Source organism: Aquarana catesbeiana, linkage group LG02 (genome assembly GCF_042186555.1).
Source record: "Aquarana catesbeiana isolate 2022-GZ linkage group LG02, ASM4218655v1, whole genome shotgun sequence".
Classification (NCBI taxonomy): Eukaryota; Metazoa; Chordata; class Amphibia; order Anura; family Ranidae; genus Aquarana; species Aquarana catesbeiana.
In genome coordinates this window covers 569,587,168-569,605,358 of record NC_133325.1, presented here as the reverse complement: position 1 = coordinate 569,605,358, position 18,191 = coordinate 569,587,168, and the positions used below count along the sequence as shown (strand labels likewise).

Genomic DNA, 18,191 nt, shown 5'->3' with positions numbered 1-18,191 from the left:
GTTATTGACTATAATGGGGATGCAGCGATACCGGTGGTTGTTGTTGTTTTTTTTTAATTTATTTTTTTTAGTACTCGCCGATATCTATTACCGATACTTACAGCAACTGTTTTTTGTTTACGCTTCAGCTGTTGGCAATAGTACAAAGCATTAAAAAGTTATCTACAAAGGAAAGAATTTTTTTTTTTTGCGCTTTTTTTTTTTTTCCAGTGTGAAACGTGTAAATATTAACGAGCAACGCAAACAAACAAAAAAAAGTTTCAATTATTAGTAGTTTTATAAAATAGAACTGAACAAAAAGAAAAAAAATCAGCAGCAAAGTAATTACATGGAGAAGGAGAATAAGGAGTTAATTCTGATTAGAGTTAATTAACGGTTAAGAGGTTAAACAGGAACTTTTACTAAAAAAAATAAATAAATACACACACACACACACACACACACACACACACACACACACACACACACACACACACACTGTTTCTTTTTATCTTTTTGTCTCAGCGACTGGCTTAGTCGTGTTATTCATAAACATTTTCTTTTACAATTCAGCTATTGGTGGGTGAATCCCGCTGACAGCTGAAAAAAACAAGCCTGAAAGTATCGTGTTTCAGGTATCTGAGCATTTGCACGAGTACTGATACTCATGCAAAAGCTTACTATTGTCACCCATACCATATAAGTGAGACCCTTGATTATAATGTATTTAATTACATAATGTATCTGACACTCTGCATGAATTTCACTGCTATAAAATTGGTTTGCTGCTGATTTTGGTTTGTACTCGGTGTCTGGTGCATCTTGCTGCAGTGTCCATCAATAGTCAGGGAGCCTTGATGGACTCCATTTGCCCTGATACAATTTTTTCATTGTGGCAATATCCTGGTGAAACCTTTTACCATACTCATCGCTGACTGCACATAGATTTTCAGGAAGGAAGTTCAAGTGTGAATGCAAAAAATGAATTTTCATTGACCTGTTGCAATCCATGGGTTTGTATGCTATAAAAAGTTTAACCAGCTGAATGTAGTTTGGTGCTTTGTAGTTGCCAAGAAAATTCTCAATGACAAAACTTTCTCTGGCCCCGCTAACAACAGATTTTCAAACCACTTGTTATTGGTGATATATCTGGTCTATGGACCAACAAAAATGGCTCCCTAATCTTTGCATCAGTTAGTCTAGAAACATCTGTCCCAAATGATAAAACTCTTCATCTTCCTTGTTCATTGCTTTTTACTGTTTTTCATCAGTCTGAGCTTCATCAGTCTTTATGTGAAGCGGAGGCAAAAATATCTTTGTTGGGTCAACCAGTGGTTCAAGTGCCATGTTTGTTGTCCTGGAATCAAATCTTTCAGAGTGGCAGTTTCTTTTTAATGTAATGTGACTCTCTTGCATGGCTGTCCATTTTGCATATGCAACAACAGTTGCATATGCAAATGTAACAGATATCCACAGAAGCAAAATCTTTTTTCTGTACAGTGTTCTGAAAGTAGAATTAAGAAATTTAATTTTGGCAAATTATTCCACAAGGGCTACAGAGGTCAGTGAGGGCTTATGTTTAAAGTATATTTACTGCTTGCTAAGACGTTAAACATGTGAATGTTCATAGCCTGGGTCCACGTCTATTTTAAATGTTTTCTATTTCTGTTCTAATGACAGCAGGGGCAGAGGCCACAATTCAACATAAAAAGGATTTTAGTGGTTTCCCAACTTCTCCTAAACAGAAAAAAGTTTGGCTTTATGTATATTTTAACTGCCTAGTCGTCATTATTTTTATTGTAAAGATTCTAAAGCTTTGAAGTGGAAATAAAAATATACAAAGGTTCAATCCGGTTGGATCACCCTTCTGGGGACACTTCCAGTTGTGCAATGGTGCCACTTTACATTGCTCCGCCCTACATGTTTTGTCAGAGTTGACGTCTTTTGGGGCATGGATTGAATTTCTTATTCAAAGTGCAATTATTTTGCTTTATTAAATCGTATCAGATTTTATACTATGTGGAGCCTAAGGTCTCCATTCGTCTTTTAACATGGTGCATGTGGGATGCTGAACTGAGGAATACATGATATAAGATGTTCCTGTTAGTGGTTCTTCTATGGAAGTCTGAGCCTTGCCTATTAATGGTTGCTGTTATATCATTCAGTATATGGTTGCTCTATAATTTGAGAGTCGTATACATCTGGTAAGCCTTTTGTTGTATTCCCAAGGTGGTGGAGATTCACTTGGAGTGGGCATCACGGTTTTTGAATTCTGCATATTTATGTGCACAATTTGGTCTTTTTGGGAAGATTCACAAGTGTGAACTTTTTTTACTTCTAATTTGGTTTGTTGTGCAATACACATGTTCTAGAATATATAAATTGATTAGAGTGCATATGCATTATGTTAATATTAAAGAGGAGTTCCAGTCTCCTGTGGAAAAAAGTCTTAAAAAAAAAACAGCCACTCACCTGTCCCACTATCTAGCGATGTGCTCACCCCAGTCGGTTTCACACGCTGTCTTCTTTCCTCGGCGCTGACATCTTCACTATGTGCACCCGGCTGTGACAGCTTGCCACTGTGCATGTGCGAGCAGCGATGCGCATCGTGAATGGTGGATGCAGTCTTCTGGGACCTGTCACGTGCTAGACGGTTGGAGCGGAAGTGGGAACGCGTACCTGTCAAGATCGGGTACCCGCTCTTCCTACTGTGGCACTTGTGTGGGCTCACTCCTTCAGAACTGGCCTCCTGTGGTGACACACGGAAAAGAGGAGGTGGGGAACCTTTAAAAGTGCTGAATGTATGAAACCTTAGAAGAAGAGGTTTGGGGCTGCTCTGTACAATACCCTTGCACAGAGCAGGCAAGTATATAACCACTTTATTTAAGAAAAAAAACTTACAACCGTTATAATTCTTGCAGTGCTAAGGGAAGTCCCCATTGCAAGGATCACCCCCCCCCCCCCCCCCCCCTACAGGAAAAGGTGAGCCACTTGTCAAGCAAAGCAGCAGGTTGTTGGACTACTTACGGAGTACTCATTTTGGGAGGTGAAAAAAAGGCTATTGGCTGACCACCTCAACTAAAACATATGTTGGCCAATAGACCCAGTAATAAATATCTGATCCTGTCTATTTTAGAAGGATCAAATGGAAGTTTATTCATTTATACTAAAGGAAGACAAGAGGCTGTTTACAGAGTCCGTTGGTGAACTTACAGGATGGCTTTGATACTGGAAGGTTTCCTTAAGCCTTCCTTTTTCTGCCAGGTTGCCATTCTCCTATACTGCAGCCTTCTTAACCTACTTACTGACTTATGACTTTTTTGAGCATTTTATGATATTTAAAGCACACCTCTTATAGGATATGTGTGTGTGTGGTTTCTTTTTCTGGGCACATTCTGAAAATGCTTTTTTTTTTATAATTTTTTTTAAACCCTGTTACACCACTTGTACCTACAGGTAAGCCTATAATAAGGCTTAGCTGTAGGTACTGTAAATATCTTCTAAACCTGCACAGTTTAGGAGATATTTACTATATACACTTGTGCTAATGTCATGGGCGCTGAAGAAACGGCTCGCTCGTGCCATTTCTTCAGCAGCGTGCTGTGACCGGCAGCTCCCGCAGGCGCGGGAGTGACATCATTGCGGCTCCGGCCAATCACAGTGCCGGAGCCCGTGACCCCGGAAAAACCTCCGGGAGACATGTCGCCGTTCACAGCGGTGTGCGAGGCCCCTGCAACAGCTTTGATCTAAGCTAAGTATTTTGTAATGAGCTAGTATGTGTTGCATACTAGCTCATTATGCCTTTGTCTTGCAGGGTTTTTTTTTTAATTATTATTTTTTTTTTTCGGGTTTACAATCACTTTAAATGTTGCCTTTTAATATCACTTTAAAGTATTAGCACAACAACCAAGAAATAAGCATTTCAGGAGGAGAAGATTACCTTTTTATTTTATGCTTACAGTATACTTCTGAAATCTGTGGCAACAGTAGTGGCTTTTTTTTTTTTTTTTTTGGGAGGGGGGGGGGCGCAAACAACCCCCCCACCCCCCCCCCCCCCCCCAGCTGTTTGCCGGTCGGTCTGGCACTTACCCCAGCAGCTCAGCTCTGAGTGTCCTCCCCTCCATGGCCGATTCCAGCTCCTCGCCCCCCCACCCTCCTCCCACCCTCCTAGGTGTCCAATAGGATCGCATGTCCTTTTAGCCAATCGTGGACCGGGCGCATGCACATTAGGATCTGCAAGTGCCATTGCCAGAAGGTTTGCTCTGGTCTCCCAGCACAGTCTCAAGAGCATAGAGGAGATTCCAGGTGACAGGCAGTTACTCTAGAGGAGCTGGACAGGGCCGTAGAAGGTCCTTAACCCATCAGCAGGACCGGTATCTGCTCCTTTGTGCAAGGAGGAACAGAATGAGCACTGCCAGAGCCCTACAAAATGACCTCCAGCAGGCCACTGGTGTGAATGTCTCTGATCAAACAATCAGAAACAGACTTCATGAGGGTGGCCTGAGGGCCCAACGTCCTCTAGTGGTTACTGCCCGGCACCGTGGATCTGGTTTGGCATTTGCCATTGAACACCAGAATTCGCAGGTCCACCACTGGCACCCTGTGCTTTTTACAGATGAAAGAAGGTTCACTCTGAGTACACGTGACAGACGTTAAAGGGTCTGGAGAAGCCGTGGCAAACGTTATGCTGCCTGATACATCGTTTAGCATGACCAGTTTGGTGGTGGGTTCGTGATGGTCTGGGGAGGCTTTTCCATGGAGGGATGCACAGACCTCTGCAGGCTAGAAAATGGCACCCTGACTGCCATTAGGTATCGGGATGAAATCCTTGGACCCATTGTCAGAACCTACGCTGGTGCAGTGGATCCTGGGTTCCTCCTGGTGCATGGCAATGCCTAGCCTCATGTTGCGAGATTATGCAACCAGTTTCTGGACAATGATTGAAATTCAATTGATACCATTGAATGGCACCCACGCTCGCCTGACCTAAATCCAGTAGAACACCTCTGGGACATTGTGTCTGTCCATCTGACGCCGCCAGGTTGCACCTCAGTCTGTTCATGAGCTCAGTGATACCCTGGTTCAGATTTGGGAGGAAATACTGCAGGACACTATCCTTCCTCCTCATTAGGAGCATGCCCTGATGTCAGGCATGCATACAAGCACGTGGGGGCCATACAAACTACTAAGTACCATTTTGAGTTGCTGCAATAAATTTCAGCAAAATGGACTAGCCTGCTGCATCTTTTTTCACTTTGATTTTCTGGGTTTCTTTGAATTTAGCCCTCTGTATGTTGATAGTTTTAATTTCCATCAATGTGGCATCCTTTCTTTCCTAACCCATTACCCAGTCCATATCAGTATAGATACTCAACATGATATTTTTTTTCCCCATTAAGATCTGATGTGTTTTCAAAGTGTTACTTTATTTTTTTTGACCAGTGTAATATCTTACTGGGTTCAAAATTTGTATTACACATATCCTGGCTTAAAGCATATCTAAACCCAAAACAAAAATGTAATAACTTTCAGCTTACCAGTCCTTGAATAGGGCAGCTGCATTAGTTTTCACTTTTTCACCTCTTTATTCTGGTAATAACATACTTCCTGTCCTAGTATGACAACACTCCCTTTACCATATCAATAATGGAGCAGTGTTGTCACCCTAGACTGCTCTCCTGGTTACAACTGGACACAAGGGGAGGTGTTTAGCTTACAGAAAAGAATTGAAAAGGCTGATACAGTACAAAGCTAATAAGGCACACTATTTCTGGCAGAGTCAACAGGCATTTTACTGTACGAGCAGAAAATATACTTGGTCTAAAAAAAAAAAGTAATGCAGCCGATACATCTGAGGGACTGGTAAGCTGATATATATTACATTTTTGATTTTGGCTATAGGTTTAACTATTTGATTACATAAACCAAGCTGTGAGTTAGGTTTGGTGGCATGTTCTAGAATGTTGATATAGTGGTAATCGGTAATATTCTTTTTTCTCTAGGATTGGCAACCTCCATTTGCTTGTGATGTGGACAAACTGCACTTCACTCCACGTATCCAAAGACTTAATGAACTTGAGGTAAATTTTGGTGGTAATGGACTTGGTTCCTTAAATAATGTAAAATATTATCTTCTTTTCCTATGTCTATTTCTCTTTTTCCTTCAGTTCTTTACTACCCCCTTAACTCCTTCTCCTTGCTACTCAATAAAATTAAGTGCAGCGCTACCAGTCTCTACCTAGATCCCATATAGATCCCAAAAACATAAATGGTCACAACACAATGTGAGATAACAAGCCATATATCACTGTATATATAATCTGTGGCAGTTCATAGCTTCCTGTGTCCATTCATATAATGAACGTAAAGTGATAGTTCATCTGCAAGACATGTATAATCCTTTATAGAAAGGATTATCCAGTGCTTTCCTGACCACTTCCCGTAACCTCAGTTACGTAACCTTTGTGATCTGATACAGTGCATGTGTAATCATATCCAACTTGTTATCTCCTGCTGTTATCCAGTGAAAGCTTCTTGTAGTATGGCCTCCCTCTCACTAGGGTACTTGTATCCTGTTGGGTATACTTCAGCAGTGGGATGGTGCACTTACAGGAGCACAAGGCTAATGATGTGTATGAAGAACATGGAGGTGCGCAAGGGCCACAGGATACAGTTGGGGTACACGAGGAGTCCAAGGAACCACCTTGTCTTCTCCAGAGCTCCTGAAGGTGGAGATGGGTTGGGCTGCAAACAATTTCCCAGTTTGAGATTCTTAGACTCCCCTGAGCTCTAAGCCCTATACTAACTTTCCTGTAAAGGAAAGATGCTTATACTTAGGGCTGCTGTTAGAAATCACAGGGCCCCGTACAGCCTACCTGACAGAGAAAACTAAATTCCAGGATAACCAAATATTGTCTAAATACAGAAGGCCCTTGTGTGTTCTTTTCTGGCACATATGCTATTTGACACATGAAAATACATGTAAAACCCAAAAACATATTTTATGAAAGCAGAGGACCACTGAATATTACCATGGTGGTTGCAATTTTTTGTATTGCACACTTAGTCCATCAGTTTCTCAAAAAAAAAAAAAAAAAAAGACAGTCAAGTATTACCACTGGATCTTGCCACTTAAACTGGACTTGACACTTGTGTCTTAAAGTGGCTTTACAAGCTACCCAGAAAACCTGCAACCCAGGAAGATCTAATTTGCAATGTCCACATTTTAATGCACCCCAGGTTTTGTAGCACTTGGGGTGCTTCAAAAGCTGTTGAAAGGTCCACACAGACACCTTTAATTACCTGCATTTTATTCCTAGAACCAGTTTTGTAGCTTTATAAAATGACCCCTCCCAGCTGACTAACATGAACACACCTAATTTAATTGAATAATGATTTCTCCGTGTTGGGTGTTTTTAATTTTTTTTTCTTTGTAAATTTAAGTGACCCTATAGATAGAGAGAGAGATATCTTTTAGGAAAAACAGTAATACTGAGAAAATGCCTCCCTTGCACAAACCTGGTGGTATGTGATTAATTTTTTTTAACAAAGACAGGTGTCAACCATTATATTATTTATAATGTCAGAATATGCATGTAGGAACATTAATCAAACTATGCTGGATAGCTCATGCTGATCTGTAAATTTGCCAGACATTTTTAAAATTTACAGATTTCCATAGTTCACAACCAAAGCAAAGCCAAAGGTGACACAAGTTTCTGATGCAATTGGCCACTTTATTTTAATAATGAAGGATACTAGAGGGGAAGAGTGATAAAGCTCTAGAGTAAAAGGACACTCAGTAAAGCTGGAAAAGGTGCCATGAGATTTTTTGGGTAAATAGCGATCGAACTATGCAGTGAGAGGGGTACTAAAGGGTGCTTGGGTGTGGGGGAAAATGGGTGGTGTTACCATGGAATGATTTCATCAATACGAGTGTGGATTCTTGTGGGATAATGAGGACAACACATTATGAACTATTTTTATATAGTTGTGTAAATACACTCATTTGCCTTTCCTGAAAGTCTGTCTGCATGCAAATCCAATAATCTTAGTTGATAAATTGAATCATGTGCTGGCTTAGAACTCTTTGGGCTAGGTTCACACTTCTCCAATACGATTTTGATCCGACGTTCAGTGCCATTATGTAGTGCTATTTGAATGCAACTTCAGTAAGGTTTGTATATTTTATGGGCCAGAATCACACTGGAATTGTTCCAAAGTAGTACAGGAACCTTGATAATGTTGCTGTTTATGTACAACTCAAGTCGCATCTGAAATTGCACTAGTGTGAATCAGACCTAATGGTTGGAGTAGCAAGATTAGTTCACTAGATTTCCATGTGGGCCTGAATTCTGGGGCTGTTGCAAAATCAAATGGTGTTCTAATAGATTTGCAGACTAAATAAGAATGCAGCTATAGAGAGAAATAAAGAGAGTCTGCAATCCAACCCTCTAATATAATTTAAATATAGTTACCTTAATCGTACAGGACACATAACTTGTATTCAAAGACCATGGGTTATATGCAGGCTACCATCAAGGAATTGGACACAGGCAAAAACTTCCCAGGGCCGATCCTAATGCACGCTCGCCATCAGACAGCAGTTATTTGCTAGTGTCCTTCGGAGATGGACCGCTTAATCTTTTTGGAAAAGTTTTTTTTTCTTTTAAAACATTGTTTTTCACAAGCTGCTGTTGTACGAGTTTATTCAGTAGAATGTTCTCAAGGATTTCGTATAGAAACCACAAGTTCTGTCATTGTTGCTCTCTGAATGCAAATTTCTAGCATTCATAGACACTGGATGTCTGTCTAGACCTCTACGATTAAGCCCAATGTGGGTTAAACAGAGGGGCATGACTGATGGGCGAGGATTTGACCTGAAGCCAGTCTTTTATTTACGTTACACTGGAGTTGACTACAGTGTGCGGCAGTACTTGTATGCCATATTATATAATGGAGCGAGATGTGCCCTATCTTTGCCAGCACCTGAATACAGAGTGTAAACCTGGAAGACTGATACTGCAGGCTTGAAGCGATGCCAGTCTGTTAATGGTATTCCTAAAAGAAACAGGTTTGGCACTCCTTCTGGGTGGAAATTCACATTCCAGCTCTCTGCTGACCACATCCTTGGTGTGGACTATTGGCAGATAGACTTGTATGCTGCTAAAGCCTAGACCCTGTATAGTGGTTTCTGGACCATGAGATCTTCCAAACTTTCTGTCAAAGATGGGGGAAACCAGATGTGGACATCCTGGTCTTTGCAGTAGATGTCCTGCTGATTCCTTGGCCTCTAAGCTGATAAATGCTTTCTCTTTGATCAAGATTCTCATTAGACTGCTGCACAAGACAGAGCTAGAAAGGGTTACGGTGATAGTCAATGCACCAAGTTGTGCCAGAATGACACGGTACTTGGTCTCCTGGTGGATGAGCCTTGAACTCTTCAAATTAGACCAGACTTGGTGTCACAAGGCCCCCTATTCGACCCTACTTCTGAGTCGCTGTCTTTTTAATGGAATGACTGTTGATAGCCAGGCCCCGCAAGACTATCTCTAACTCTGTCTCCACCTAAATCGTATCAAAAAAATCGACCTCATGCAAGATTGCACATGGAAGAGCCTACTTTGCCTGTTTCGAGGGCAGATAGTGGAATCCTCAGGAATACTTTTGTTTTTCATATTTTGGCTTTTCTTCACTCTGGTCTTGACCAGTGCCTAACCTTGAGAACCCTTAGAGGACAGGTTTATGGAAATCAGAATACCTTTTCTCATCAGCAGTATATAGCAGTCTTGTGACTTCTATCAGTGTCTGGTTACAGCTTGTAGGAGGAGTTTTCATTCTGCACTGACTGTCCTTTCAGGATGCAGGACCCCTATACCCTTTATTTGGACAGTGCTGATTGGCCCTGTGCTGATCACATGCACCCTCCCAAGGGAAAAAAAACCCAAAAAACTCTCTAGCAATACACACCAAACTCAGCATCTGCATCCTGTCCCCTGGCTCTGTATTATCAGGAAATATATTAGGGACAGTGGAAGGAGAAGAGGATCAAAGGAGACATAATCGAATGGCCTTAAACAATGCAGAGGATTAACCCCTTAGGTTCCACGGTGAGTATAACAAGCATGCTTTACTGCATATACAGTTAGAAGCTGATTGGCTACCATGCACAGCTGCACCAGATTTTAAATTCTCCAGTTTTAGTAAATCAACCCCCCCTGCTTTTATCTTGGGATCTCAACTTGGTCCCTTTGGAATTCCAGAGATCCTCCTTTGAACCTATTTCATATATCCCTTTTGGAAGATCTCCTATGAAAGGTTGCCTTCCTTGTGGCCATTACATCTGTTAGGTGTGTTTCTGAGCTGGCAGCATTTCTTGTAAAGAGCTTTTTCTTATTTTGCACGGGACAAGCTGATCTTGAAACCAAAGTCTTCTTTTCTGCTCAGGGTGGTCTCTTCTTTCCACCTAAATTTAGAATATTGTTCCGCTCCAAAATTTGTCAAGGAAATGTTCCCTAAACTGCTTGGATGTTTTCCAGACTTATACCCATACAGCTATGGCTTCTCTCGGCAAAACTCTCATTTTGTCTTACCTGTAGGCTGTCATAGAGAACAGCCTACAGGTAAGACTAAATGGCAGTTTTGCTAACTCATAGAGGACCCAGGGCCAGCCCTACCATGGGACTCGATGGAGCCATGGTTCCAGGCGACACATTCAGGGGGGCGGCAAATTGCCGCCCACCAGCCAGCACTGTGAGGATCCACCGAGAAAGGTCCCCCATCATATACTTATACATATAAGGAGACGCCGAAAGTCTCCGAACATGAACAGCTGTTCATGAGCTCTACACGGCGCCTGCGCTTCAGAGTACATTGTGCCACACGCTCCCGCTGTTGATGTTTGGAGACTTTCGGCGTCTCCTTTGTCCTCCGTACTGCACAAGCGCAGTACAGGGCAGACACTATCCGATGGGGGACCTTTTTCAGCAGAACATTGGGCTCCTCCCAGTGGGATCAGCAGCAGTGGCAAGTGACAATCCACAATGTGTGGCAGGTGACGTGGCAAGCGACAATCCGGTACGTGTGGCAGGTGACGTGGCAAGCGACAATCCGGTACGTGTGGCAGGTGACGTGGCAAGCGACAATCCGGTACGTGTGGCAGGTGACGTGGCAAGCGACAATCCGGTACGTGTGGCAGGTGACGTGGCAAGCGACAATCCGGTACGTGTGGCAGGTGACGTGGCAAGCGACAATCCGGTACGTGTGGCAGGTGACGTGGCAAGCGACAATCCGGTACGTGTGGCAGGTGACGTGGCAAGCGACAATCCGGTACGTGTGGCAGGTGACGTGGCAAGCGACAATCCGGTACGTGTGGCAGGTGACGTGGCCAGCGACAATCCGGTACGTGTGGCAGGTGACGTGGCAAGCAACAATCCGGTACGTGTGGCAGGTGACGTGGCAAGCGACAATCCGGTACGTGTGGCAGGTGACGTGGCCAGCGACAATCCGGTACGTGTGGCAGGTGACGTGGCCAGCGACAATCCGGTACGTGTGGCAGGTGACGTGGCCAGCGACAATCCGGTACGTGTGGCAGGTGACGTGGCCAGCGACAATCTGGTACGTGTGGCAGGTGACGTGGCCAGCGACAATCCGGTATATGTGGCAAGTGACAATCCGCAATGTGTGGCAGGTGGCGTCGTGGCAATCCGCAATGTGTGGCGGGTGGGGTCGTGGCAATTGACAATCCGCAATGTGTGGCAGGTGGCGTTGTGGCAAGTGACAATCCGCAATGTGTGGCGACGTAGGAAGTGACAATTCGCATCTGATGACAGGTGACGTTGGCAAGTGACATGCTCAGGGCTCCCACTGATTCTGCATTATGGTGAGTTGAACTATTTTATATAACAATGTAATAATAGAAATATTGCACTTCAATCATTTTTTTTTTGCGTTACGGCACTGCATCGCTTTAACTGACAATTGCGCGGTCGTGTGACGTTGTACCCAAACAAAATTTAGGTCCTTTTTGTCCCACAAATAGAGCTTTCTTTTGGTGGTATTTGATCACCTCCGCGGTTTGTATTTTTACTGGTCCTCTTTATATTCCTTTACATGTATAGAGCCATGACAGGTCCACTTTAGTTATCATGATATAAAATAATGGATGTGGGGGCATTTTGGTGGGCGTGATTTTTTTTTTTTGGGGGGGGGGTTTAGCATTTCATTCTACGTGTATAAGTCGAAGGGGGCACTTTCAGCCCCAAAAAAGGGGCTGAAAAATTCGACCTATACACGAGTATATACAGTACATTCTTTTGAGAGTGGAATATCTCGGGGCACAGAGTTAGGGCCTTAATTCATCTATATATACTCTTCTCCTGGAAAATAATCATAAATCCCCTCTCCTCCTATGTAACTAAAAGGGAACAAAACTTTTGGAGACCTCTTCCGGTGGAAGACCCGGCCCAGATTTGAAAGCTAAATGCTCAACCATTGGAGCAGTTGAGGCAAATTAGTAGTACTGGGTACTAACAGAAATACCATGTGTGCTTGTTACATTTCCACCTACCTGCTTTTGAGACTGTCAGTCAGAGGGTTCATTTTTACATGTGTGGTGGGATTGCCCAAAGGCTAGGAAATTCTTGATCGGGGTATACCAACTCTTATACTGTGTATGGCCATGTGTACTTCTATTGCAAGGGTCCTTCTGACGCTATGTTCAAAAGAAAAATGTAATGCTGTATAAACACCCAGCTCAAACAATTGATTTGTTATTCAGCAGCCAGACAGGTATTTACTCAAGCATGGAGGTCATCCCCCACTATCCCCTTTGCAGAGGCTACCTGCCGAATTTATCCCCCCCCCCCCTTTAGACCATGCTGAATGGAAAAAAAAGTATATAGTTAACCAAATGTATAATTTAATTTTTAAAAATGGCAAACCCTGGTACACAGAAGCCCAATGTATTTCTTTTATGGAGTCTATCTACAGTGGGGACGGAAAGTATTCAGACGCCCTTACATTTTTTACTCTTTGTTTTATTGCAGCCATTTGCTAAAATCGTTTAAGTTAATTTTTTTCCTCATTAATGTACACACAGCACCCCATATTGACAGAAAAACACAGAATTGTTGACATTTTTGCAGACTTATTAAAAAAGAAAAACTGCAATATCACATGGTCCTAAGTATTCAGACCCTTTGCTGTGACACTCATATATTTAACTCAGTTGCTGTCCATTTCTTCTGATCATCCTTGAGATGGTTCTACACCTTCATTTGAGTCCAGCTGTGTTTGATTATACTGATTGGACTTGATTAGGAAAGCCACACACCTGTCTATATAAGACCTTACAGCTCACAGTGCATGTCAGAGCAAATGAGAATCCTGAGGTCAAAGGAACTGCCTGAAGAGCTCAGAGACAGAATTGTGGCAAGACACGGATCTGGCCAAGGTTACAAAAAAAATTTCTCCTGCACTTAAGGTTCCTAGGAGCACAATGGCCTCCATAATCCTTAAATGGAAGGCGCTTGGGATGACCAGAACCCTTCCTAGAGCTGGCGTCCGGCCAAACTGAGCTATCAGGGGAGAAGAGCCTTGGTGAGAGAGGTAAAGAAGAACCCAAAGGTCATTGTGGCTGAACTCCAGAGATGCAGTCGGGAGATGGGAGAAAGTTGTAGAAAGTCAACCATCCCTGCAGCCCTCCACCAGTCGGGGCTTTATGGCAGAGTGGCCCGACAGAAGCCTCTCCTTAGTGCAAGACACATGAAAGCCAGCATGGAGTTTGCGAAAAAAAAACGCCATCCAAGATGGTGAGAAATAAGATTCTTTGGTCTGAGACCATGATAGAACTTTTTGGCCTTAATTCTAAGCGGTATGTGTGGAGAAAACCAGGCACTGCTCATCACCTGTCCAGTACAGTCCCAACAGGGAAGCATGGTGGTGGCAGCATCATGCTTTGGGGGTGTTTTTCAGCTGCAGGGACAGGACGACTGGTTGCAAACGAGGGAAAGATGCGGCCAAGTACAGGGATATCCTGGACGAAAACCTTCTCCAGAGTGCTCAGGACCTCAGACTGGGCCGAAGATTTACCTTCCAACAAGACAATGACCCTAAGCACACAGCTAAAATAACGAAGGAGTGGCTTCACAACAACTCCGTGACTGTTCTTGAATGGCCCAGCCAGAGCCCTGACTTAAACCCTATTGAGTATCTCTGGAGAGACCTAAAAATGGCTGTCCGCCAACGTTTACCATCCAACCTGACAGAGGATCCCCAAATCCAGGTGTGAAAAACTTGTATCTTTCTCAAAAAGACTCATGGCTGTATTAGATCAAAAGGGTGCTTCTACTAAATACTAAGCAAAGGGTCTGAATACTTAGGACCATGTGATATTTCAGTTTTTCTTTTTTAATAAATCTGCAAAAATGTCAACAATTCTGTGTTTTTCTGTCAATATGGGGTACTGTGTGTATAATGAGGAAAAAAATTAACTTAAATGATTTTAGCAAATGGCTGCAATATAACAAAGAGTGAAAAATTTAAGGGGGTCTGAATACTTTCCGTCCCCATTGTATGTGCAATTAGCATCTCATGCTTTCAAAATAAACACACTTGTTGGAAATGCGTGTTATAGAACTCATCTGAGTAAACAGCATAGTTAGTAAGGTTGAATAAAGACACCAGTCCATCCTGAGTGAGTGTGGGTGTGTGTCTACAATCATCCCTATTTTTTTTTTTTTTTTTTTTTTTAAGGTACCCATATAGCGCAGCCAATTCACGCAGCACTCCGCACATACATCATACACCCACATCGGTCCCTACCCTCAAGGAGCCCACAATACAAGGTCCCCAACTCACATTCATATACTAGGGCCAATTTTGAACAGAAGCCAATTAACTTACCAGCATGTCTTTGGAGTGTGGGAGGAAACCGGAGTACCCGGAGGAAACCCACACGAGCACAGAGAGAACATGCAAACTCCAGGCAGGTAGTGTTGTGGTTGGGATTCGAACCAGCGACCCTTTTTACTGCTAGGCGAGAGTGCTAACCACTACACCACTGTGCTGCCCTTAGCATCATGAAAACAATCAGGTTTTTTTGGTGTGTGGCTATTATTATTTTTTTTTTTTTTACAGTCTAGTTCAGTGTTTCTCAACCTTTTTGCCTTGGAAGAACTCCTGGCAAAAAGGCTGGGATCTGTGGGAACCCCAGAAAATTTTCATATCTACAGCTCACGGAACATTAATGTGATCAGCGAGCTGTAGATATAACAACAATTATTTTTAGAAATCGCATTAAACAAAAGAATAAATATTAATACTTACCCCCTTAATCACTGGCCCACTGGGAACTTAAACCCCCTTCCTAACCAGACCAATTTTCAGTTTTCGGTGCGCCAACAAACACAATGAAAAAAGTAATGGGCTGGGCAACTACATGGCAAATTAGTTTTTAATGTTAATGAAAACATGTAAAATAATGCATTTGGGTGACAAAAATATGAATGCAATCTACTCACTAGGGGGTGAACCTCTGGGGGAATCTAGGATGGAAAAGGACCTGGGGGGTCCTAGTAGATGATAGCAGCAGCTTGGCATTGCATGCCATTGCTGAGCCTAACAAAGCAAACAGAATATTGGCATACATCTAAAAAGGGGATCAACTCCAGAGATAAAAGGATAATTCTCCTATTCTACAAGACTCTGGTCCGGCCTCACCTGGGGTATGCTGTCCAGTTCTGGGCACCAGTCCTCAGGAAGGATGTACTGGAAATAAAGTGAGTACAGAGAAGGCCAACAAAACTAGGTGGAGGTTAGTTATGATGAAAGGTTACGAGCACTGAACTTATTTCCTCTGGAGAAGAGATGCTTGAGAGAAGATATTTCAATTTACAAATACCGTACTGGTGACCCCACAATAGGGATAAAACTTTTTCGCGGAAGGGAGTTTAATAAGACACGTGGCCACTCATTAAATTTAGAAGAAAAGAGGTTTAACCTTAAACTGCATAGAGGGTTCTTTACAGTAAGAGCGGCGAGGATGTGGAATTCCCTTCCACAGGCGGTGGTTTCAGCGGGGGGCATCGACAGTTTCAAAAAATTATTAGATAAGCACCTGAATGACCGCAACGTACAAGGATGCAACACAATGTCATACTGACATATAATCATACACATAGGTTGGACTTGTCTTTTTGTCAACCTCACCTACTATGTAACATTTTTAAAGGACAATTACTCAGTCATGCAACACTGTACCCATATGAAAGTTTTGTCCTTTTTTCACACAAATAGCTTTATTTTGGTGGTATTTGATCACCTCCGGTTTTGGTGCCAATCATTGAAAATTGATCACACCTGATGTACTGATAGCCTATCTCATTTCTTGAGACCCTTACAAGCCAGGACAGTACAAATACTCCCCAAATATGACCCCTTTTTAAAAAGTAGACATTCTAAGGCATTTAGTAAGAGGCATGTTGAGTTTTTTTGAAATTGTGATTTTCCCCTCCCCACAATTCTTTGCAAAATGAAGATGATTTTTTTTTTTTTTTTTTCACAAAATTGTCATATTAACAAGTTTATTTCTCTCACACAGCATATGTATACCACAAATTACACCCCTAAATACATTCTGCTACCACTCCTGAGTATGGCTTTGCCACATGTGAGACTTTTACACAGCGTGGCAATATACAGAGGCCCGACATGCAGAGTGCACCATCAGGAGTTCTATGAGCATAAATTACACACATACTTTCTTGACTAACTCTTACACTTTTGAAGGTCCTGGAGCAACAGGAAACACCCGAAGAATTGCCCCACAGAATACAATGACTCGACAGGAGGGATTCCCCTGCCAACACTGTCTGTGTTGATGGGGAATCTAGCGTACGTCTACCCTGCAACCCGTGGTTGCAGGAATGAAAGTCGCACCATGTATTGCCTGCTTTAGAATTGTTTCGAACAAAGTCCAGTCCTCAACCCAATTCAGACTTTACATCAAGCCTACAAATTGCTGTATACCATTGTTCCCCATCCAACCTTGATATAAGTAGCTTGATCTAGATGTGCAAAGATGGTAGAGACATATCCCAACATATCTGCATCTGTATATGCAGTCTGTACTGGTGTTGCCATGTATTGACACAATACCAAAGAATGTGTTTCCAACTAATGCGTCTATCTTTTTTTTTTTTTTTTTTACTTTTATGTCACAATATAATATACTGAATCTTTAGAGTGTTAAGCTGGCCATACATTATACAATCTTCTTATTCAATTTCCATTCGATTTTACCTTCAACTGTGTACTGCACGAGCCTGCCTGATTGCATCGAAGTTGAAAGTGTTTAGGTTTGACATCAAATGTATATGGTTTTGGTAAGTCTAAAGGAAAGTTGTAGAAGAAAATGTTTAATGTATGGGCCAGCCTTAGGTATGTATTGTAAATAAGATGGTTTTATTGTTTTAAATTTAAATTTTATTTGAATTCCATGTTGTAAGTCTAACAATGTGGAATAGTACTAGGGAGATCAATATTTGTGAAAGCATTGTTCAGGCCTGACTGTGTATTTATAAGCACTTTTTGGTGATTTATATGCATTAATACAGTGCTGTGCAATACTCTATTAAGCTGGGCAACGATGGAGTGAAATTTGGACAGTTTAAAAGGGACCGGCCAAATTTCGATCCATGTATGGCTACTGTGGCTGAACATAATTGGATCTATCGCTCATATTCTGTTTAACCACCCTGTTGGATTTAACTGCTCGATCAGCCCATCTGTGTATTTTGTCAGTGGGGAAGTGTCTCTGCTGTCGGAATACAAAAACACAGTGGGAAGACTCCCCCATCCACCTTGAATGTGTGGATAGGGGAAATAAGGTCAGTTTTTAGTTGAATGAAATAACTGACTCCTGTATGGACAAATTTAATCATGCAAACTCTGCTTTGGCCCTAACAGGCATACTTTAGCTAGTTTTATTTACATAAAGCGTTGACTGAATGTATGTAATCCTTTGGGTGCTTTCACACGGGCTTGTCCGTGTACGGACTCTGCTTTGCTCAGCAGGGATCGATCCGCTGATCACCGCTGAGCAGGCAGATGACCGGTCTGTCTCTGCTCACTGTGCGGAGACAGACTTGTCAGAGCCCCACTGTGTCCTCTATGGAGATCGGATGAAAACGGACCGCCTGTCCGCTTTCATC

General features: G+C 42.4%; 1 protein-coding gene across 1 annotated transcript in view; it reads left to right on the top strand.

The window, feature by feature from the left end:
- KDM5B (lysine demethylase 5B) overlaps window positions 1–18,191 on the top strand; it is a 116,506-nt gene that overhangs the window by 11,234 nt on the left and 87,081 nt on the right. Inside the window, exon 2 of the mRNA XM_073616068.1 lies at window positions 5,982–6,059. Coding sequence (XP_073472169.1) covers window positions 5,982–6,059 — 78 coding nt within the window. The remainder of the gene's footprint in view (window positions 1–5,981; window positions 6,060–18,191) is intronic.